General features: G+C 25.9%; 2 protein-coding genes and 1 long non-coding RNA gene across 3 annotated transcripts; 2 read left to right on the top strand and 1 right to left on the bottom strand.

Annotated features, from left to right (window-relative positions):
* Nucleotides 1-879: 879 nt before the first annotated feature.
* On the top strand, nt 880-1,861 carry LOC126548880 (uncharacterized). The gene is made up of 3 exons (XR_007603021.1): nt 880-1,221; nt 1,283-1,611; nt 1,674-1,861. It is a non-coding gene; the product is annotated as an uncharacterized LOC126548880 (long non-coding RNA).
* A 2,294-nt stretch (nt 1,862-4,155) lies between these two features.
* LOC126548879 (uncharacterized) lies at nt 4,156-4,775 on the bottom strand. Its single transcript, XM_050196925.1, has 2 exons — nt 4,573-4,775; nt 4,156-4,470 (listed from the first exon to the last, which is right to left on the bottom strand). Exons 1-2 carry the CDS (start codon nt 4,655-4,657, stop codon nt 4,256-4,258), a joined length of 300 nt encoding a protein of 99 aa, XP_050052882.1. The 5' UTR covers nt 4,658-4,775; the 3' UTR covers nt 4,156-4,255.
* Nucleotides 4,776-4,868: 93 nt separating this feature from the next.
* LOC114127516 (tRNA (uracil-5-)-methyltransferase homolog A-like) lies at nt 4,869-9,669 on the top strand. Its single transcript, XM_050196921.1, has 9 exons — nt 4,869-5,378; nt 5,467-5,637; nt 5,698-5,853; nt 6,022-6,232; nt 7,377-7,504; nt 7,665-7,921; nt 8,739-8,970; nt 9,065-9,263; nt 9,327-9,669. Exons 1-9 carry the CDS (start codon nt 5,013-5,015, stop codon nt 9,551-9,553), a joined length of 1,947 nt encoding a protein of 648 aa, XP_050052878.1. The 5' UTR covers nt 4,869-5,012; the 3' UTR covers nt 9,554-9,669.
* The last annotated feature ends 15,060 nt before the right edge of the window (nt 9,670-24,729 follow it).

Raw genomic sequence — 24,729 nt, 5'->3', positions numbered from 1 at the left:
TTCTATGAATACTGAAAAGGTAATTGTTAATTTAAAATTAAAGTTAAATACTTACTGTACAGGCGAGGTTCTAGGACTACATGTTTGTATGGGTAACAGTGTAACAGTAGATTTATAATTAAGTTTTAACTGCGAATAATATTTCTAGTTGCCTCTCCATTCTCATTACTTTTTAAAATAAAGGACACCAGAAATTTTGGCATGGGCAGCTGCCCACTCTGTCCATACAATAGAACCGTCACTGTTACTGTATTTTGAGGTAGGTAATAGGGCACAGGATTACATGTGTTTGCCATCTCACTAAATTAATAATTTCCATATCTACTATGTGAAGATAGCACAACTCTGCACCCAAGTTAGCCATCAAGTACCTACAGTTCTTAACTTGAATATGTTATAAAAAAAATTAATTAAAAATGATAAAAGTGTTAAGTTTTTGATTAGATATTTTTAAGATTAAATAATTTAAAAAGTTGATTGATAAATAACTAATTTTTGGTATTTGATTTTATAATCATAATCAATTTTAAATTCTTAAATCTTAAAGACAGTACTTACCACTTGAAAATGTATTAAATGACTGCTTAGTGCTTTGATAATTGATTTACCTACTTAATTTATTTTGGAACAAAGTTCCTTATTGCGGGTTGGCGAGGAGACCTAGCCGAGAAAAATGTAACTCGTAACGAAAAACCATAAGACAAAACGAGAATAAAGGATACCGATAATTAGTTGTTTATTTTTAGTATTGCTAAAGATCGCATGTCTAGTGTACCAAAGACATTAGATATAAATTATTTTTACAATTTCCCAAAATATCTATTTCCAACGACAACCAATGAATTGAATTGACACAAATACACAATCATAGAAGTATAAAACCGACGAATAAGGTCGTATCCATGGCTAAATACTTTTACTATTTAACCGTGATCGTATCTATTTGATTTTATTATATTATATAATATATTACAATAACGTGTTTGTAATATTTAATAAAAGGATTTCAAAATGAAGACGTATTAAGTTTAACAAGAAATAAAAAAGCTCTTCAATTCAACCTCATTAACAGAAAACGTTTATAGATATTTTTAATAAGAATGATAAGTTAGGAGGAATATCTTCAAATGTTCACTTGGTTTGTCCTAAGTGCGAAGTTTTTGAAGCTATGGATATAGAACTTTTCCGTGAGCATTTATATAAAGAAGTCAATTATAAAATGTAAGCAGTTTTTATTTTTTTTTAATAAAGAATTTTAATTACAATTTTGTAATACTTGTAGATGGAAATGCTTGAAACGTTTTGAAATACCTGTTTCTGCTAAGAAAAAGGCATGGCGTGTTATGAAACATGGAATTGGAGCAATTATGAAAAAATTGAAGATAGAGAGAAATTAAAATGGATAAAATAAATATAAATAAAAAAATAAATATATTACATAATTAGATTATTTTTTTTTATTGAAGTATATTTCAATTAAGATTTAAATTAAGAGATTTGGCGCCCCTAAGCCACCCCCAGCGTCCTTTAAAGTAAATTCAGATGGATTAGCAAATATAGTGTAAGAAAATTTGTTGAGTCATGAAAAGGACAACTTATTCTTATTTTAAAGTTAGTATAAATAATATTTATCTAATATTAATAAAGTAGGTAATAAATATATTTATTTTTAGAAAAAAAATATTGAACGCAAAAAAAAAAAAAGAAATGAAAATGTATCTAAGAATGACAAATTGGCTTTTTATAATAAAATAAAAAATATACTATCATTCCAATACAGTTGAATATTTGAAATTGTCATTTCCGACTGATGTTATTTGTTTACATTTAATGTGCTTCATGTTTAATGTTGATACCTCAAAATTATAATAATTATGTATAAATATATATAAAAGACTGTTTTATTTATTATTTTTGATTACCACTCATGTATTTATTGTAAGAAACAGCTTGATAATTTATTTTGTAGTTTAAGGTGAAAATAATTATGATTTTATATTTCCTATGTTTTCAATTACTTTCTATAGATACTTGTCTAAGTATGTAGAGCTTTGCACAGGTAAAAATTACTTTTAATGTTATTAGTTGGAATAATAACGGTTTACCATAAATATTTTAGAACTTAGTTAAATTTAAATACTACTATTCTAACAATTATTTGAATAGAACAAAATAAATAAATTTTCTATTATTTTTCAATAATTTATCTTAATTTTTATAACATTAACTTAGCTTCAGAATAATTTTCAAATGGTAAAATGAAATTTTAGATAATAATTCATAACTTTTGATTCTGTGCTTTAATTTTACACTTCTAAACGCGTAATTAACAAGACGTTCCTATTAAATAGTGCTCATTTAAATATACCAATATGTATATTCTGGATGGTACTGTGAAATATTGATTCTAAATTTTTTTTTTTTTTGTTTCAAAAAAAAAAACTACTCAAAATAATGATTCAATTTCAAACAAACTGAATATCCATAGAACATTATAAAGGTCTAAAGTAAGAATATTCAAACAGTTTACAAAAAAATCGAGAAAAACAAAAAAAAAAGTGATGGAAAAACGGGAATTTTTACGCAAAACCAGAGTATGACCAAATCGATTTTTCAAAAAGTTGTAACTCAAAAACTAATCACAGTAAATGTAAGAAATTTTCACAAAATTTTAGTATAGGTATCTATCGCCGAAGCAAGTTTTCACTCCCCGTCTCACGATTCCACAAAAAAAAAGGCCACAGCCACTTGTTATTCATTTTCTTAATTTTTTGTATTTTTTACAATGTAAAATAACTTTAAACCATTTTCAATCGCACTAAACACCTTAAGAAAACGTCGCAGTATCTTATAGAACAATAGTAATGAAGATAATCAGACTAAATCAGTTACAGTGGCGTAGCCAGGATATTTTTTTGGCTGAGGCTATCAATTTTTCACAGCTTTGATTTACCTATTTTCTTCAATAAGTGTAAAATGCAGATGCTGAAGTAGGTATTATTAATATATATAACAAATAAAAAAACCTATAACTCTTTAAAATCAGTAAAATACAGTTTAAGATTACAGTAGCGTTTTTCATAGACCATTAAAATAATTTTTCAATTTTATTTAAATTTCGGGGAGGGCTGCAGCCCCCTCAGCCCTTCCCCTGACTACGTCGCTGAATTATTTTACGTCCTTGAATCCTATGTAGTACCACAGAATAGAATAGTACCAACTATCAAACCATTATGTTAATAAATAATAATTTCCTATGTTACTTAATTAAATAATGTAAAAATAAATATAATGTAGTATTACAAACTATATATACCTATTAGATAAAACAGAAGATAAAATTATCTATATTATTTTACTTAGATGGTATTATTTAATAGTCAATAGGTTATTGGTAATAACATACCCCATAGTGTACATACCCTTTGTATGTATGTTCAATAATATTTATGTAACACCTTTTTACTTGTAACAACTAAGACTATGAATACAAAATACATAAAATATACCTATCGTTGTACTACTGTTATAGGTTTTATAAATCATTTTTTTGTTAATAAAACAAAACAATATTAGAGTATAATGTAGTGTGACTAATTAATATCTGTGCATTGTGCTTTATGCCTGCATTAACCTATGTTACTTTCAAAATTCTATACGAACCAATGATTGTATAATTTTATAATAGTGCTTTTTTCCGTCTGACGTCACCTTTAGAATGGTAAAAATTTCTTATTAAGTATTTCTTTTAATAATAGCTGGATATTTTTATGCAAATTCAGTTTTTGAGAACATTTTTTTTTTTAGTGTAACTCAAAAATAAATAATCGTAATTATATAAAATTTTCACCAAATGTTTACATTAGTTCTATTTTTTAAATAATTATAATATAATTTAAAAAAATTTTTTTACTCATATTATTATAGTTTGTATAGTTATAAATTAAGATTTGAATCTTTGTTTTATTATTAACTTAAACAAAACATATCTATACATATCAGAATTTGATCTTCGATATGATATAAAATAACTATTCGTTTAAATATACTCATTTATAAGATCATTACATAATAATTAATATATTAAAGGTAATCAATACTCAGTAATAACTATAAATAAGTTAGGTATGTTCATAAAATAAATAAAATAACACATTATTTTTTATGTAGGTACTTTATTATTCAATTGTTCAAAAAAAAAAAAAAATTTAAATTATGTGTTTTAAAAAAATTTATATTATCCATAATGTGAAATTCATTTTTGAGTAATTTTGATTTGTTTTGGTTTAGGGTCTGGTGTTTTAACTGTTTGTGCAACTTGTTTCTTCTTTTTTGAAAGAAAAACTTTCTTGTTATCCATAGCTAATGATCTTAAATCGTCTTCTGCCATTTTATTTACATTTTTACTTATCATACGTTTAATCCGCTGACCTTCTTCATATTTGTGTTTTTTTGAAGGCATTGGACATGCTATACAGTAAAATGCATACAATTATTTAAGTATAAAACTTTGTATGCAAAAATATGTTAAATAGTAACAATTTGATTTAAATAGTTATGAGAAAAAATTACCTTTTCTACTTTTATGTGGTTCGTTCTTCTTTTTCTTTGTTGAAAAAGAAACTTGTGATTTATTTTTGAATTTCCCCTGTGGCATAATGAATAAAACAACTACACAACACTACTTATTAATTAATTTTTTTAATAAAACATTAGTTTTGTAGTAAAGATTAAGTAATTGAGTTTTTCAGATTTTTATAGATAAGTAACAATCACGATTAAAGATATAACAACAAAAACACGTGAATTATTATCAATTTTAATTGATAGTGATAACAATATCTTAATGTTTGGTTATAAAATTTCAATTTGAATTTAATAAATAAAATATTTAATATTTCAATTGAATGCAAGTCGCTACTTTTATTTAAAAGTTTAAAACATAATTTTATTTGTAATCATTGTGTACTCATAAAATTTTTATAAAAAATCATTTACCTACTATTAACACAATGGAAATGAATGCTGATAATCATTTAGAACCAGCACCCAAGGAAATTCAAATAAAATCTGAGGAAAATGTAAATGAAATCGTACCAGTAAAAAATGAAGACGAAACGGAATCAATTGCTAAGGAAATGCAAATAAAATATGAAGAAAAAGTGAATGAATTAGAATCAGATAAAAAAGAATCGGGGGCCGAAGAAATTCAACTAAAATCTGAGGAAGAAAACAGAGAAATAGATCCAGAAGAAAAAGAAAATCAATCTGAATCAGTCGTAAAAGAAGACCCTTTTGCTTATTTAGATCGAGATGATTTTACTTCTGAAAAGTATAAGATAGAAATAAGAAATCTTCCAAAACATTATGGAATTGCTGTAAGTACAATAAAACCTAATTTATTAATTATGTATATTAGAGATTACAATTTTGTTATTATAGTATTTTTTTTTAAAATATTTTTAGGAATTCAAAAAATTGATCAATACAAAGTTGGAATTGAATTGCTCCAAAGTTAAAACCCCTAACCGTAATGGAAAATGGCTCTATATGTGTTTTCGTTCCGAAGAAGACAAAAATACAGCTCTGAGTACTTTAAATGGATATAATTGGAAAAATACAAAATTAGATGCTAGTGTAAGTATTCTATATAAGTATAATTTTTAATATGTTTTTATTGATTTTAAAACATCATAGAATGCCAAAGCTGTTCCTGATCCATTAGTAAAAAAACGTAATGAACAATTTGATGATTGTCCAGAGGTTAAAAAAATTAAATTAAACAATGCTGGCGCAGAACAACAGATGATAAGTTCTGTGACACCTTTTTATAATATATCTTATACAGAGCAAGTGAGTGATGATTATGTTCCTATATTTAATTTAGAAAACAATGAATTTAATGCTATAGATTTATAAAAAAAATTAATTTTATTTATTTTTAAATTATTTATATAACTTTACCTATTGATAAATTATCGATTTATTTTATTTAATAGAATATATTTTTATTGGTTTCAGTTAACTAAAAAAACCAGTTCTATTAAAAATGTTCTTATGGATTATAGTAGACGTTTGAAACGAATTAAATGTGGTCAAGCTATAGTTGATTGGTTAAAAAAACAACAAAATACAAATAATGGTCTTCCATGTGAACTTTTGGAAATACAAAGTCTTAAAAATGATCCAGAGAAATGTGTTGGTTATAGAAATAAATGTGAATTTACTATAGGTAACGTATTTGTTTATTATTTATATAAATAAAACTTATCATTAATACCTATAATATAATAATGTGTTTCAGTATAATTTTGAAACAAGTAATATTTAATTAAGAATTTAACATTTTGAGTTTAGAGAAAGAGATGAATGTGAATTTTAATTATAAATTGGTTGATTTGTTGTGCAGTTTTTTTTTCTTTGGAAATGATAAAAACAAAATAAATTTAAAATTTTTAAAACTTTTACTTTTTAGTATATTATATCACTAAAAAAAATTTCAAGCTCTACAAATTTCATTAATAATTGAATATTTTAATTAATATTTAGTTTTTTCAATGATAGAGTAATTTTTTGATTTTCTCTGAAGTTTTTCTAAATAAAATTAAAAACTACAAAAATGTGTGGAATAAATTGAGAAAAAGTACTTTTTAACTAAACTTAGGTTTTTTTAATTAATTTATAATTGAAAAAAAAAACATTACTATTTAGTATTTTATATTAAAAGGACACTTGCCCTCATGTATTTCCTATATTGTATAATTATATAACAACAAATGGTTCATTCTGAACAATCTATTCAACTCTATTATGTTTAGTATATAAGTGAATTAATTTCTAATCAAATTAAAAAAATTAACAATATAACCTATAGTAAGCTTCATAGATTTATTTTATATTTTATTTTTAAGTGCGTTATACACATTTCAAAATTGTAAATTGTTTGTTTTTGTCAATTTGCACTAATATTAAACATAACAAAGTTAAATAAATTTCTATATTATGTGTTTGTAAGACAAAGCGACCTATAGGGATACAGCATCCTCTTAATGTTGACATAAAGGTGCAAATGCTCTTGTTCTGTGTTTTGTCCTACTTTTTATTATAATATCAAAAATAATTTGTGTCCCAAGTTTATTTATAATAAGGATATTAGTTGGCTAATTAATGTCTTGTAAAGAATGTTCGGTAGTTATTTTTCAATAAATCAGCTTAACAAAATTTATAATAAAAGCATGTTTAAATTATTAGATAATAGTATAATATTGTTATTAATTTTCAATACCATTGACCATTTTTATATTATTATTTATTTAATAATATATTTTATAAGATTATTATTATTATTATTATATATTGTCATTTTACTATTTTAGGCATGGATGTAGAAAACAAAGAACCAATTGTTGGCTTTCGCGTTGGTGCATATAACCAGGGAAAAACTTGTGTTGCTCCCATTGATAATATTTTGAATGTTCCTCAACGTATGAAAGATGTCGTTAAAGTAAGTTTTTATCTTTATAAAAATCCTATACTTAAATATTGGTTGTAAACTATGTTTTTCATTTTCAATTATGGTGAACGTAGGAGCATGGTCATTGGTCAAATAATGACATGCTTTTTATTTTATGTTGTATTATATTTCTTATACCTTTATTATTTAGTGTTTTCAAGATTTAGTTAGAGCTTCTAAAGTTCCTGTATTTGATCCTGAAAATTATACAGGTCATTGGCGTCAGTTAACTGTAAGGCTGAGCTTAAAAACTGGACAACTGATGTTAATTTGTGTCGTTCATACAGAAAACATGGAGGACTCTGCCCTGACTTCTTTAAAACAATTAATCTTAAGTTATTTCACTGAAGGGGCTGGAACTGATTGTAAAGTGGATTCTCTTTACTTTCAAAAAGCAAAAAAAAGAGCGTAAGAAATAAGTATTTTATTCTGACTCATATTCATAAGTTAACATTGGAAATGTAACTCCTTTCTTAAAATGCTATTATACCTTTTAATTTAAAGATTTATGATACATATTTTTAAATTTCTCATTAAAATTAAATAAGATCATTCAAAATATTAAATATTTCTTAGGTATATCTCTGATTTACATTAAGCAGGGTTCGGATTTTATAACACTAAAAATTACTAAAATATGCACTATAATATGCCCTAAAAACACAATAAATAGCAAAAATGAAAATTTATTTTGTTCACAAATTAAAAAACTTTTATATTTATATATTTATAAATTAATAAACTATTATTTTTTTTTTTAAAAATTGATTATGTATAAAATATTTATATTACAAACTTTTTTTTTTTTAAATATGAGGTAATACTACTTGAATTTGTTAATTCATTAAACTATAAAATATAAACAATTTTTGAGTATGAAAATTATTCAAAATTGTCATTTTGTTATGATTCATTGTTTCATACTATATAATATAAATTAGTTTTATGAAAATACGACATAAAAGTTATATTAATACAGTAAATTAGCCGAAAATGACACCAAAACTTAAAAAATAGAACTAAAAGCCAAAAATCCTTAAAATATGCAAAAAATAACAAAATAAAATTGCATATTTGGAGCCTCTGATGCACAAAACAAATTTTTTAGCTTACTCTGCTATTTTTATCTGTTTCCAATAAAAATTAGCAAATGCTATAAAATCCGAGCCCTGCTGACAAGTATACTAACATAATATTTGTAATTTATTATGAAAATATTTTTTAGGGCTGGGGAAGGAAATTCATTTCCCTTAGAATTGTTACATGGACAGGGATATATCATTGAAGAAGTGAAAGGTCTTAAGTTGAGAATTTCACCTGAATCGTTTTTTCAAATAAATACAGCTGCTTCTGAAGTATTGTTTGATGCTGCTAAAGATTTAGCTTCCATTAACTCTCAAACTACAGTCTTAGATGTGTGTTGTGGTTCTGGTACAATAGGCCTATCTATAGCTAAAGTAATTCAAAACAATTTTACTTGTATTTCTTTCATATATGTACAATTCGTTAAAATAATTATCAAAACATATTTATCATTTTTTTTATTTTTAGGACTGTGCTCAAGTAATTGGTGTAGAAATTCAAGAAGAAGCAGTTAATATGGCAAAATTAAATGCCACTGAAAATGGTATCACAAATGCAATATTCTTTGCTGGAAAAGCTGAAGAAGTAATGAACAGACGTGAATTTCAGAACCCAGAAAATGCTAATGATGTAGTTGCCATAGTCGATCCGCCTAGAGCAGGATTACGTAAGCAAGCCACTAGTTTCATAATAATCTATTAAATTATTTATTCAACTTAATACATTATAGATAATAAAGCGATATTGCTTCTACGAAGGATGACACATTTGAAACGATTAGTATATATGTCTTGTAACCCTAAAGGGGCTATGCAAAATTTTTTATCGTTGTCTATGGCTGAATCTAAAACCAAACAAGGTGCTCCATTTGTACCAGTGAAAGCTGTTCCTGTTGATATGTTTCCACAAACACCACATTGTGAACTTATAGTGTATTTTGAACGACTTGAAAGTTAATTTTTTTTCATGGGCCAAAATTAAAATATAATTGCTTTGTTTATATATTATTAAAAATAAATGTTGAGTAATTCAGCCCTTATATTTAATTATGTTACTCGACTGCCTGTTGTTAATTTTGACCAATGTATTTTTTTCTTAATTTATTATTAATTTCATTGTTTTTTAAGAAATATGAAAATGAAATATATTATACTCTACCCAGCGAGAGAACACGCAGCGGGCCTATCAAAATCTGTTTTTCTGCACATTCCCAAACGTCACTCTGCCATAGAGAAACCGGTTTCGATTGCAGGGAGGTGTAGGAGAATGCACAGAATCTATACATTCTCTCGTTGAATAGACTATAGTTTTGTTAAAAATGTTAATTCACTTAAAACTTTAAAAAAAAATAAATACTGTATAACACCTAATTAATATTTACATTATAACACACAATTATTATGATAAACACAGACTTAGGTCTTTAAGCTCTTCAAAAATACTAAAAAAATTTTTTATAAATTTACAAGTTTTATCTATTTTTACTTGATAATATTACTATAATTTTATTTATCTTAGCAAATAAGTATTTTTTGTATGAATTATGCTGTGTTTAGAAAAGACTCGTTTAAGAAAACGCTTCATCTGCATGTACTATTTCTGTCCTACAAATGTACAACATAGTAAAATAAATACTATTTCATATGAACTCAAGCTGTAGTCCAAGTTAAGCAATCAAATTTTCACATTAAAAAAACAAGACTTTGGACTGTGCTACATTAATTTTCGATATTAGAACTACAAACAGAGTTATTCAAGTTTGAAAAGGACAAAATAATAGATTTTGAAATGATAAAAACCCTTTAAAAAAAAAAAATAAAACTATGTTGCTCAGCCTATATTTTTCCTTTTTATAGTGTAAAAATTAGATTGTTTGACTTAGATTACAGCCTTAGTTGTTCTTGCCAATGTGAAACAGTTCTTACTATTTTTTATGCTTGTAAGACGGAGACAACATAGGTAGTATGTGAATGAAGCATCTTCTTAACTAATACATATTCCTTGCTCATAGCTGAGAATTGCAGTTATACAATTCATATCAAACTTCAAAGAATTAGTCAAATCAAAACAATTACAAATTTTACACAAATTTATTTATATATATTATTTAGAAGTTTTGTCATTTATATTTGTCAAGTATGATACACATTGATTATAGAGTTTTTTTGTTAATAAATAAAATAACAAGTGGGTGGATGGAAAACTTATAGACAGAATGCCTGCTTTAAGGTTTATTATACATAACAAGTTACATCAACTTTGTTATGATGATACCAGACAGTTAATGCTGCAGTAAATTATTTTAAGACAATTAAGTTATCTAAAAAAATATATTATATTTCTAGTATAAATAAGTCTGTCCATAAAACCTTACCTATCTTCAGTGTTTAAACTAGAACTATTATATAACATTAAAATGCCTTTACCTAATAAAATACTATTTTATTTATTATATTTTAACAACTAAAAATATAAAAATATAAATTTTTATTTGAAATAATTTCAATTTTGTTTACAATAAAATATAAATACAATTTTTAGCTTAAGAGGTTTTTAGTATAACCTACAATCTAATTATATTCATTAAAGTCTTTAGATTTAAAATAGTGTTATTAATGTTGTATAATTTGTGTACAATTTCATAAGAAAGGCCTAAAAAAAAAACAATAATATAATAACATTTACATTATTTAGTCGAAAGAGTATACGTTGACTTTCAAAACTTCACATCTACGATAAAGTGGGTTGCTTTAATCATGTACGCACATAAAAAAGTAAAAATAAATTTTATTTTTCTTATTATAAGACTCCATGATCACTAGTTGACTGTTTTTCCAAAAAAAAAAAATTAACTTTACGTCTTTTTCAAAGTATGGAGTGGTTGTGAGACTTCTACGAATAAGTTTGCCTTTTCAAAGGGACGTCACCCTATCTTTTACTACAATAATAATATCGATTATCTAAAAGTATAACACGAAATGCCTTAAAACATATTTTTTTTTTTGGAAAAAAACTACTTTATGTACATTATTTGAGTGAAGAAGTACATTTTTACTTTCAAAACTTCACATCTATGATTAAGAGTGTGATGTTTGTAATTACTTAATATTTTTAAGGTACGAAACTCTTAAATTCAAATTTTAACAAACCGGGACTGACACAAATCTAAAATTACGAACAACTACAATATCTATTCCAGTGAATTCTTGTCCGTTTCGAGCACTGTCTAGATTAATAAAATATGAAAATCACATGTACCTACTATCATTTTATAACCGTATTAAATTTGGGCCAATTTAAAACCTAGGTAGGTATTCATAGACTTTTTTCTGGGAATCAACCATATTATACTCGTGTAATAGATCAAATGTAGCCAATCATACAGAAATACCTAATATAAAAAACAATTTTTGCTAAGCCCGATGGGCCTTTCGTATGGCAGTCTAATGATGCGTCATGCGTGAGACTAGAGTTTCCATTCTGATTTAATTTAAATAGGTATATTCTATAAATCTATATTTCAACTATACAAGTAATCATTATAGGTATGCTTAGTACTAGTAGGTAGGTAATTATAATAATAATACCTTATGATATGTTCGTGTGTGTACATACAATCAATATAAGTTTATTATTCGCTAACTGAATTATCTATTCGTTTCTTAATTAAATATTAGGTATGTAGGTAATGCTGGTAATGAAAACTGAAACTCTCGATGCGGTTTTCAAACGTTGACGGAATCTGGTATCCACTGCAATTTAAATACGTGGCAGTCATAGGTACCTATAACCTACATCGACAATCTTGGTCAATCTCAAATCTCTTTTCTACGATCTTGCAAGTGCGTCGGGGTGTTGGACCGCGGTTATGAGGGGCGGTTGCCACCACGGGTTCATGGGGTGGTTCGCTGTAGCCGCGTCAGTCTTTCTAGGAAGTCGCCGTGACCGCCCGCGATTATGCCGTCGGACACGTCTACCACTGCGGTTTCCGACGGTGTTTCGGATATCCGGAGTGACGGTCATCGAGTCCATCGACGAGACGTCGGCAATCCGCGAGTCACGGCCAACAGCTTCTGCAGCGGACGAAATATAAGTGACGTCTGCCGGAGAGGCACTCGAACCCAGCTGCGGTATTACAGACGACGCTACGGATGCCGAGTTTCCGCGGTTGACGGACTGTTCGACAAGAGGCATAACGACGTTGCCGTATTGCTGTGCCAAACCCATTATCTTCAGCATTTCCTTGTCAATAGTGTCCTCGAGCATTTCGTATATCGGTTTGGTCAAATCTATCGCGGCCGAATCGTTCACGAGCGTACAACACAGTAATATCGATAGAACGAAATTAGCTAATGCGTCGACCATGGTTCAAGATTCTGTATATTCGTATTTGATACTATTATTATTATTATAGGTTTTCCTCGACGTGCAGAGGAGGAGAACAGTTACAAACCGAGAAATATTATACGAAACAATTAATGTATTAATATGATATTATGCTTTTAATTACGACCTACCATAGCAACATAGCAATGTAATATTATTATAAAATACCTAATTATAGTAGGATCTACGAGTTTTATGAAAAATATATTTTCAAAAATAATTTTCCTGTCATAGGTACCTTTTTTCTGGTGGCATATTATATAATATGATAAGAAAATTATATCATGTCTTACATTGTATTGTTACAAATACGTGTTGATATTTTAATACACGAGTACCTATGTGGCCTTAAAATACTGATCGTACGCACCTACCATTCGTCGTTGACAACGATTAATTATATTAAAGGTTCCCGTTTTCTGCCGACGACAATAATCTGACCGTTATTCATTAATCTATTGTGTTTATGTTTGTTTGATACAATGACACGTCCGCATATATAATTATAATATGTCAATATCAATGTTTTAATTATTTTATAGTTATAACTAATGAAAAAATTAAGCAATAAAAAATAAGCATTAAAATGTGATTGTTATTAATCATTTGTTAAACAGATCTACCTTTATGGTCGATTGAATATAAAAAAAGAAAAATATGATTACAAATTACAACGCACTGGAATTTGGAATGTCGTATTACCTACTTGTATAATAATATATTTATAAGTGCAAGTGCTGTGTAACGTGCGTCCGGTATGGTATAAGTGGAATAATAATATAAAATATTATAGTTTAGCTGAATAGAATTTTACTGCAGTGTTGCAATTAAATTTTAAAATGAACATTACAGTGTGCTTACGAAAAAAAAGTTTTCAACAGAAATATTATACTGTGGCAGTAAAAAACGAATGATTCGTTAAAATAAATTGTTCTGAGATTTTTTAACAAAATATTTACTTTAAGTACTAAGTATATTTCGACGATTTATACCTAAATTTAAAAGAAAAATTTTTAAATTTGCATAAAAAGAAACTATTTATACTTTCATACCCTCAAAATTTTGATTAATATTTTTGAAACAAACAATCTTTATTTATATAGATGAAAATAAATCATATCAACAAAATTATGTTTTATTGTAATAATTGCAGAAAACAGTAATAGAAAATGGGGGTACCTACACCAGTTATAAAGATTGGAGCATTAATAACATGGATGAGAAGTGCCATTCACAGATATTAGCTTCGTATTCGTGATTTATTGTGAGTCCATTCTATTCAAGATATTCTGATTATATCTTGTAGTATAATATAATTCTATATCTAATCGAATAATTTATGTATTTATATATTATAGTGGTATGTACTTTATAGAGTACCTACCTACAATCTACATAATATATACTTATATAAAAAAAGATCATTGATTTTATTATTTTATTTTGGTTTTATTTATTGTTGTACAATATTATATAGGTAATACCTATGTTTAATGTTTATACTTGGTAAGTACCTAATACAATTTTAAATATTTTTGAAAAACCTGGTTGAAAAGGGAATGATTAAAGGAGGCATATTTAGACATCGAAACCAGATAGAATAACACGCATTTAATATCTTATATCCAGAATTCTTGAATTCAAACTATTTTATATATCTAATGAATAAATTATCTGTTATAATCTAAGAATTTAAATTTGATTAAAAATAAAATACATTTTATTTACTTACCTACTTCAGTTGTCAGTGACAATCAAAAATTTAAAAAATTCGATAATAATTAATAAGTATTAATAAAATATATTTTAATATTTTTTTTAATCGATTTTTAGTTGTACAATTTAAAAATTGTAAACATAATACATTTTACGAGTTACAGTTTTAGAGCTAGCTTAAATTCAATAAAATATGATTTTAACTATTAATGAATTGTGATGCATTTGGTATAAAGTATTTGGTTAACGACTCTTATACCTTAATTATATTGAACTATAATAACTATCAAAAGTATATATTGCTAAAAAATATAGCTGTAAGAAATCAAAATACTTAGAATCTTGTACTTACTCAAATCAGGTACCTATGCAATATAGTAAATTAGTTAGTTCAGTACTCAACTTTGAACTATCTTAAATCTTCATAAGTAATTTTATTTTATTTTTTCAAAAAATATTTTAGCCAATTTATCTTGTTCCATGTTATAAATATTTATTACCCGAATTATCAAAAACTAGCAAAGTTGTACTTAGTTAAAAGTTTAAAACGTATAGTTCAATAAATACAATAAAAAAAAAAGATAAATAATGATACAAATTATCATGAGCTAGAAATTGATGATCTTGAAGTTAATAGAAAATTAAAATAGGTATAGAATGAGAATTTGAAGTAAACGATCCAAATAATTATCAGTTATTATGTGACGACATCGTAAACATTTTGAAGTATTATTGCGTTTGCTCGCGTGTTTACTCGAACATTCTAGAATAAAATATATTCGTTGGAAACGTTCGAAAATTGTTCGGGAACGTAGATGGCGAGACGTTCGAGAACAACTCTGCTGACTATAGCCGACTCCGAATGCCCTGAACTATATCAACTTTCACAAGTATATTCGCAAAACACAGATTATCATTTATCATTATATTCACCAACTATAAATGATAAATTTCATAAATCAGTTTAAAATTCTTGTTTTTAAATTATTAATATATACCATGTCTAAATAAAAACAAAAACAAAATAAAGGAATATTAATTATTTTTAATTTTTTGATTTACGTAGGTTACATTTATTTTCATCTCTCAAATACCTATGTTATTGGAGATTTGAGATCAAGATAAGGCTCAGAGGTCCTGACGGTCCTGTTGAAAATAATGTCGATATGATAATAATTATATGAGCAAGTAATATAAATGATGATTATTAATTATTATACATATTTGAGTAGGTAAATATTTAATATAATTAATGTTTATTGAGTATTTACAAATTATTTTAGTATTTTATATGTTTGTATGACATATGTATTTAACATTTTTTTATAGGTACCTACATAAGGTATAAACTACAGAGTAAAACATAAGTAAGTTACATTCAACTACAAAATAAAATATCAATTTTAAAATTAAATAGGTAAGCATGTTAGCATCGCTTTGCAGTTTACTGTATAGTCAGGTGTCTAGGTGTCAAGTAAGCCATGATACTTATTATTATTATCATTATATTTACCACCTACACAAAAAAGACTCAGGTTGAAGACTGCGTAGTGTCTACCAGTCTCTGTCATTAAGTGTATTTTATTATGTGTTTTTTGATACTGCTATTAAGGTAATAGGCAGATTGATTTAATTTTTATAAAAAAAATATAAACATAAAAGTAACTATTTTTTGTTATTATAGTTGAGTAATTATTTAGCGTTCCTCATAATTCTTTACAATAATCGTAATTGTCAATATTCTCATCTCGAATACCTACTCGAAAAATAAGTTATTTGTATTGGTGGGTATTCAATATTGATTATCAAGAAATTAGAAAAAACAAAACTATTGGTTAATATGAAGGAAGTTTAATATCTATTTTTCTTATTTATTTATCTATCACGACGGTAGTGGCTCGAAATTGAGTAAAAAAAAAATCGTTAATACTACGATCGGGCATACTAGCAGGAGCCAGAATAAAGAGTTATCCTATTGAAAACCATATTAATTTGTGTTAATTTATTGCCCAGATTTACAGGGCTAACTAATGAAAATTATACACATTATATTATCATGTTAAATGTAGGTATCAATCGATCAGAAATATTGCATAGATGTAAATAGGGTAATAACTCGTAAGCAGATTAGTTATAGTTATAACTTATAATAAATAGCTTAAAAGTTACAACCAAAAACTTTTTATGTTTGATTTTACGTATAAAATGAAAATATATCGTTTTCTCTTCAACCCACCACTTATCACCCCGTATCTCGACAGCGGCAACGACGATGTACGACGAGTGATGACGTGCTAGATGCGACGACCGGACGTCCGGTCGCCCGGAAGAATGACATGCGACGGCTAAAACGACAAACTATTTTATGTCTTTCTTACTAGCATTTAATAATAAAATACAAAATTTTATGATTAATTTATTACCCATTAAACAATAAATTAAGCTCTAAATTATAAAATTTTAATTCTATGATTTGCCATTAAGGTCTAGGTTTGTCCTCGTATATGACTAAAGCGTCTGAAGCAAGCATATTATAAACATTAATAACTTAACATAAAAATAAATGGGTTTAATGCAATGATATGTCTACAATAAACTTTGAACGCTAGTCTCATGATGGTAAAAATGTCTACATTATTATAGTTATGAGGAAAAAATAGTTAATAAATAAAATATTTAAAAAATAATTGAAATATATACTTTGCTTCTTATATTTTATTAAATTTATAAAACATATTATTTTTTAATTAAAAAATGTAATTCAGTGACATAATTATATTTAGTAACGACTAATAAACCTTTCAAAAACATGATATACTCGTAATATAGAATCTAGAAACTAATAAGTAAAATAGTATTTTGTAATACCTGAAATTGCCAATAAGATTATTTATTTTTACAAAACACTTAATGTGTTTGTTTATTTTGTAGATTTGTTGGTTGCAGTATGAAATACTTATGAAAATACCTTAGCTATAATTATTAAAGATTTAAACATTTTTAACTATAAAATACTAATTTTTTCTAAATAAGAACTAAATGCAAACAAAAAAAAAGTGTCAAAATATTTTTTTGGGCTTAAGAGGATGCCATAATTCGTCTTTGTTTTACATACATACAATACCTATAAGAATCAATATTTTATGCTGTTAGCTTTAATGTTTAAGTTAATTTATTTATTATTAAACTTAAAGGTAATAATATCATTTAGGGCATCTCATAGGCTTTTATTAATATTTAAATTTTAAGTGAATTACGAGTATTTTAAAGTTTTAATATTTTACATAACTATAACTCAGATACCATACCATAACTATGAGATTCCTTAGATAATATTATTATTTAAGTTTGATAATAGGTAAATTGACTTTAATATTTAAGTAAACAGCATAAAATTGATCCTGCTGAACGAAAATTTGTTATGCAAGTATGCCGCATACATCATATGCGGGTGTAGTATCTTCTTAAGAACAAATATAATTGCTTTGATTATTTTATACATTTTTTGTTTTTAGTAATTTACCTCTTCTATTTATTTGTGTTATTCTACTTCCAACTGGTAACTTTGAATAATTCGTGATTTGTTAAATAATTTTATTTTTATTTTTTTTTTTTACATGAAAAAAAAAATCAAAAAAGTATGTATAATAATTTATAAGTATTAATATTTTTTAGTTGAAATTATACCATATTAATTATTATTATTATTATTAAAAATTGTGTGATATAATAATATCACACAATTTTATTTAAAACGGACTGAGATTTTTAAAATACTCAAAAAGTCGTTCAACTGTTAATTTACATTAATTGTAAAGTGATCCTTTTATAAAATGTCGGTGCTTAAGCTGAGGACGCCACACCCGCATGCGTCATCTGTCTTATGCACTTGTATAAGAAAGTTAAAAACTGTTTTGCGCGAGATGAATTTACTCTCACTATATTTATATCAGAATTACCAAAATTTAAAATCACATTGAAAAAAACTTTTTCTGTGTCGTTGTTTAATTTTTTTGATAACACGGATAGAATTAAAGTTATCGGTTTGAGAACTTAAAATTATTTTTCCATTTATTTATTAAAAAAAATTATTGGTTAGATACAACTATAAAAAAAAAAAAAAAATAAATAAAACGCTATGATAAAATGTGGTTTTATAATTATTTTAGTAATAAATTCTGGTATAAATATTGAGGGAATAAAGTCATCTCGTGCAAAACAGTTTTTAATTATGTTACGTGTAAATAAAACAGACAGCACATGCGCGTGTGACGTCCTCTTATAGGACTTAAGTAAATAAATATTTTAAGAATTAATTTTCACATGTAAATATATGTACATATAAATAAACCTATAAAGCATAATATTTCAATTTATTTTTGATTATTATTCATGCCAATAATAAACAACTAAAATATGTATAACTATCTTAAACTGAGGGTTAGTATTAAATAAAAGTTTTCAAATTTAATCGAACAAAGAGGTATTCGATTACTGAAAAAATTAAAGTTGTAATAAAATACTTAGTCTTGTGCCAAATATAAATTAATAGTTTTGAGAATGTTATTTGTACCGTAATTTATATTATACCTATGATATATTGATATAATATACATTATAATAAATTTATAATAATTTACGTATTTTATTTCATGATGAATATACTTATAACTATTATTTTTCATTCCATACAATTTAAATAGGTATAAGTACCACAGGCCGAGATTTTATGAAATATTTGGAGAGAGGGCTAAACTATTTAGTAGCAAACAGATTCACAATGGCCTTATACTCTTACATTTCTATGTGTCATAGTGTTTTACCGTTATAATATTTTACCTTTTTATAAAACTTTTTGTTATGTTTAAAACATATTTAAATTTGAACTGAATAAAGTAAATAAAATATTTTATGGAACTAAAATATTGTTTACCTTAAACGGAATAAACCATTTAAACCATGGTATAACTTGTATTCAATTGTAATTGTCAACTTTACGTGTACTTCAGTACTAAAAGTTAAATTAGAAAATTTCCATATTAAAAGCTTAAAATCGGAATAACTACCTAAAGTCCAGTTAGTTCCAAAATCTGAACCATCCATTTAAAATTCAATAAAATCATCCAAAAAAATTTCTTTCCACCACATGATGGTCGATCGCTAGATATAGTAAATCACCACACATTTATCCATAGGTATATGTTTTAAGCTTCATAAATAATGTTTCGTACAATTATATTTTATATAATAGGTAGTTATGTTTAATGTTTGTATTTTTAATATTTTTAGCTATTTTTTGGTAAGTGTTTTAGTCTTTACATCACATTATGTTTACGGAGTCATTCAAATAATTAAAATAAATTGCACGACTGACCTTTCAAAAGTACCATGCTGAGGTGAATTTTGTGCCGCAATGAATTGGTTCCCAAATACAAGTAATGAATTTTTTTCCCTTAATAATTATCTTTGAACTAGCTCCCTAAGAATTTATTATTAAATTAGCTTTTTAACTATTTTTTCAAAAATACATGGGTTACCAAACTGTAATTAATAAAATAATTTTAAAGTTAGACGTATATTTTACATCATTACATTGGCACAAAATTATTTAGTAAATATAGTACAAAAATCTCAAAAAAACAAAATCTTATCGTAAAAATTTTTAGCTAAACAATAATTCAAAAATAATATATTAATATATTATATTATAAAAATAATTATTGTTGAACTCGTCGTTATGAAATATATAATATGTATTATGTGTATATAAATAAAAATTAATAAGTTAAATAAAAATAGTATATTAAATTAATTGTCGCCATAGCTTATACTTTTTGGCTAATATTTTTATATAATATTGAAAATAATGTTAAATAGCCGATTTTTGATGATTTAAAAAAAAGATACAGATAAATATTTTGGATTATCATATCTACACTAAAATGTTTATAAGAAAAAAATAAATAGATACGTATCATTATTTAAATGTTCTGGTTTACATATAATAATTATTATATTGTATTGGATAATGGAAAATGTTTGGACTAAGATTGTTAAGCTAATCATGTATATTGTGTATATTATACCATGTACCATAGCTATGTTATAGCATTTTATGTATGCTTGTGTTTTACATTAAACCAAAAAAAAAATCGATGTCTGGAATCAGGATGACTAATACGCAGTTAAATTGACTGCTTAAAAGTCAGTTCCAGCCCATTGCCAGGATTTATCCAAAAACGGCCAACACCAATAGTTTGCTTTTGTCATACCGCAAACGGGCTTAATGGCTCTACAGTATAATCTGGCAACGATCCAATTTGGGGATGTCAAGGCGGCGGACATTTAATGCATGCGTTTCCATATAAGTATGAGAATACAGGGTGATTCTTTTATTGAACAATACCCATTAATTTAAAATCTATTCACGTTTTTGAAAAAAAAAATTCTAGTCAAAATAAAACAACTTTTTTTTTGAAAATTATATTTTTAATATTTTTATCGTTGCTATTTTTTAAGATTTTACTTTTTTGAATGACAATATTTATTTTTAATTATTAACATTTTTATTTTTTTTGACCAACATTTTGTGAGTTTCTTTATATCACTCCACTGCGCTCATTATTAAAACTATAAATATTTATAATTCATCAAATTAAAACTAGTTATTCGAATTTTGATTTTTACAAAAAATGTTGAAATACTTCTAAAAATAATCTGTTTCTGAATATGATAGCTGTCATTCAAAAAAGTAAAAACTTAGAAAATTATAACGATGAAAATATTAAAAAATACATGTATATATTTATATTTTTAAATGTTGTTTTATTTTGACTGAAGTTTATGAAAAAATAATATTTTCATCATCGTTAATTGGTTTTGAAATAATGAGTGTTGTTTGATTAAAAATCACCCAGTATAACAATTATTCTTTTTGCCATTTCGCTACAATATAACGTTTTTTCATAGAAAACTATAGAGACATTTTATTTTAATGCCTATAGGATTTCCGACTTTTGAATTGTTTAACCTATTTACATTAAAAACTAATATATGTTATGCAAAAGTATATTATTTTATGGTATACGTTTTCTGTAATAATTCTGTTCAAACTGAATTAATGTTTGAAATTTCCTCTAAAATACTAATCAATAATACCTGTATTTTTATGCGTAGATAATCGTGTAATTCTGAAAGTCTACCTATAAAACTGCTATAAGTAGTTACTGATATTCAGATTGTGACGAGGAATAAATATAGGTACTCTACTACTACTATATAGGAGGAGAATCTTTATCTATTATTTCAGTATATCATTAATCAAGATCGTGATCAATTATATACAGTTGCATGTATTAAGTGCAGATAATAATTAATTCAGTAAAGTCGTAAAGATAGATTTCTCAAACTACCTATAATAATTTAAGCAAAACGGTAAAAATTAACAATCGTGTTATGTTACATAAATATTCAATATTGATAGTATATATTTTATTATTTTTCTAAAAAGAACTATCTTAGGACTTTGGTCATTTTCCATCTAAAAAAAAAGTATCTAGGTAAGTACCCTTATTCTGTAGATTAAGTACCTAGCTAATGTTTAATATCAACAGTGTCATCATTGTCATCACATCTTCATCATGACGTTATGTATTAGCATGTTGATTTAATTAATATTTTTGTCATCTGACCCGGTCAGCAACATTTTTAAATATAGGTAATCAAGTATTTTATTTAAGATTTTTACAAAAAAAAAGACTAGTGGTTCAAAATTCTAAAAATAAATTCAATGAATAACAATTTAATAGTTGTACTTATAATTAGGGTAACACGCAGGCACTATTACTTTTAAAATGACACGATGTACATATTAACATTAAATTTGTATTTTACTTACAAACTTTACCAACAAATCAATATAATATTTAATATATTAAGCTAAAAAATTATCAGATTCTAGACATTGAAAAAGCCACTCGCGTCATGGTGAGGTCCGTCATTTATAGCCGGAGATGGCTAAATTGGGGCTCACGAGTCGCATGTGGTTTCGTCATAGTCAAATGTGACTCGCGTCTTATTTATAAAATCAAAATTTACTTACTATTATTAAAAGTTCAAATTTTTTCTAAGCTTTTATTAAAATTTATCGAATCATATGAAATGTATTAATTAACATTTTAGTTCTTGGCATAATTGTATTTGTTCATGTGGCTAGCGAACACGTTCATGTTGGACACCCTTAGTTTATAGTGTTTGCTAGCATCAGTCAATTTTTGCAGGACGTCATATGTTTATCGCTTCAGAAGTAGGCAAAAAATATATCTCTGCAGCAGACGTGGAACCTGAAACCAGCATTGTCGAGACAAAAGATGTCGTATTGAATATCGAGTAAGTTGCAAAATGTTCGTCTTAATAAGTCTTTAGATTTAACGTAGACATCACTAATTGTTTTGGCTCTCCGAAACATATATTTTATATCATTTTGAACATTTGTTTCAATATTGATCGTCATTGTTTGGCTGTTTAAACTTACTAAAACTCTCATACTTCTATGTCAACTCATGAATTACTGATGCGTCTCTTATTCTGGTTAGTATTTCATATTGATCGGACGGACGACGTATTCGGCACAGCCGTTTCCGGTAGTGTTGAAATCGGGGTGACGATCGAATCCGATGACACGATGATGATGTCGACTATCCGCTGGTCATAGCCACCCAAATCTTCTGTATCAGACAAAAATATGTCTCTGTAGACTCAAAACTCGATGCCACTATTGCCGGACCGGAGGACGGCGTTGAATTGGTTCAGATTGATTTAGATTAAGATGTACATCACTATTTATTTTAGCACTGAGAAATTTGGATTGGGCTATTTGATTAACTTACTATTTCTTTATATCGCATTTGTATAAAATTAAGTATTTTCAGGTTGCATTGAGTTAATAGTAAGCTTATTTGACTCCGACAGATTAATACGTCACTAGCTTAAGCATATTAAATGAAGAAAATTAACTTTTATTTTAGTTTTTACCTTAGTTATTGGCTAAAGGGCAGCAGAATACAAATTATGAAAAGTAAACAATTGAAAATTTTACGGTCTTGTAGAAATTTAGTTTAGTCAATATTAATAATATTTAATAATTAAGTTAATCAATGTTTTAATAGTATTTTTTTCAATAATAATAAATAATATAATAATTTGGTATGATGGCTAATTAATTGTCAAGAATAATTTCAGAATATATGTACTATTCACAACTCATCTAATCAAATACTTCTACATTTCAATGCATATAATAAAATTATATTACACTAATTTATACTAACCTTGTGGATGAATAATTGGAATATAATATAACTATTCTAAGGAAATATGCAACGTTAACTGAGCTTAATAATTAGGCGAATCTATTGCATAGGTTGGATAATATTGGTATGAGAAACTTTTAGATAAATAATCATAAAGTGGAATATTACATCTGTTTATTATGTTATTTGGAATGAATTGAAGTTGAAATTTAAAGTCAATAATCGCTGTAGGTATTTATATAATAATTTAAACATACCTTTGATACGGTTGACAACTCAACGCAATGCAAACAAATAACAATTTTGAGAATTTCATAATAACATTGAAGATATTGAAAATGGTTAATAAAATAATAAAAATAAAATATATAAAACAACGGACATAATTAATAATAAATGAATAATTTATTTTTTTTTTGCAAAACTATATTTTTTGTTTCTGAGGTTTTTTGTTATAGGTGCCTGCTTTAAATTTTAAAGAATTACCTTTTTGGTGAATAAATAAATAAAATGATTTAACGTTTTAGTTTTAAAATTCGTGTTTGTATAATGTATGACGTACCTATAGAATGTTTTTAAATCAAAACACTTTTTGAGTTATAAAGTTCAATTACAATTTTTCCAAACTGAAAAGTAAAAGTTTCATTATATGCACATTCCACTAAATTATTCGAATAAATTGTATTGTATTTTCTCTCTTGTAATTCAATAAATATTTTT

This window comes from Aphis gossypii, chromosome 1, assembly GCF_020184175.1.
Source record: "Aphis gossypii isolate Hap1 chromosome 1, ASM2018417v2, whole genome shotgun sequence".
NCBI classification, from domain to species: Eukaryota; Metazoa; Arthropoda; class Insecta; order Hemiptera; family Aphididae; genus Aphis; species Aphis gossypii.
This window is presented reverse-complemented; position numbering and strand designations above follow the sequence as displayed.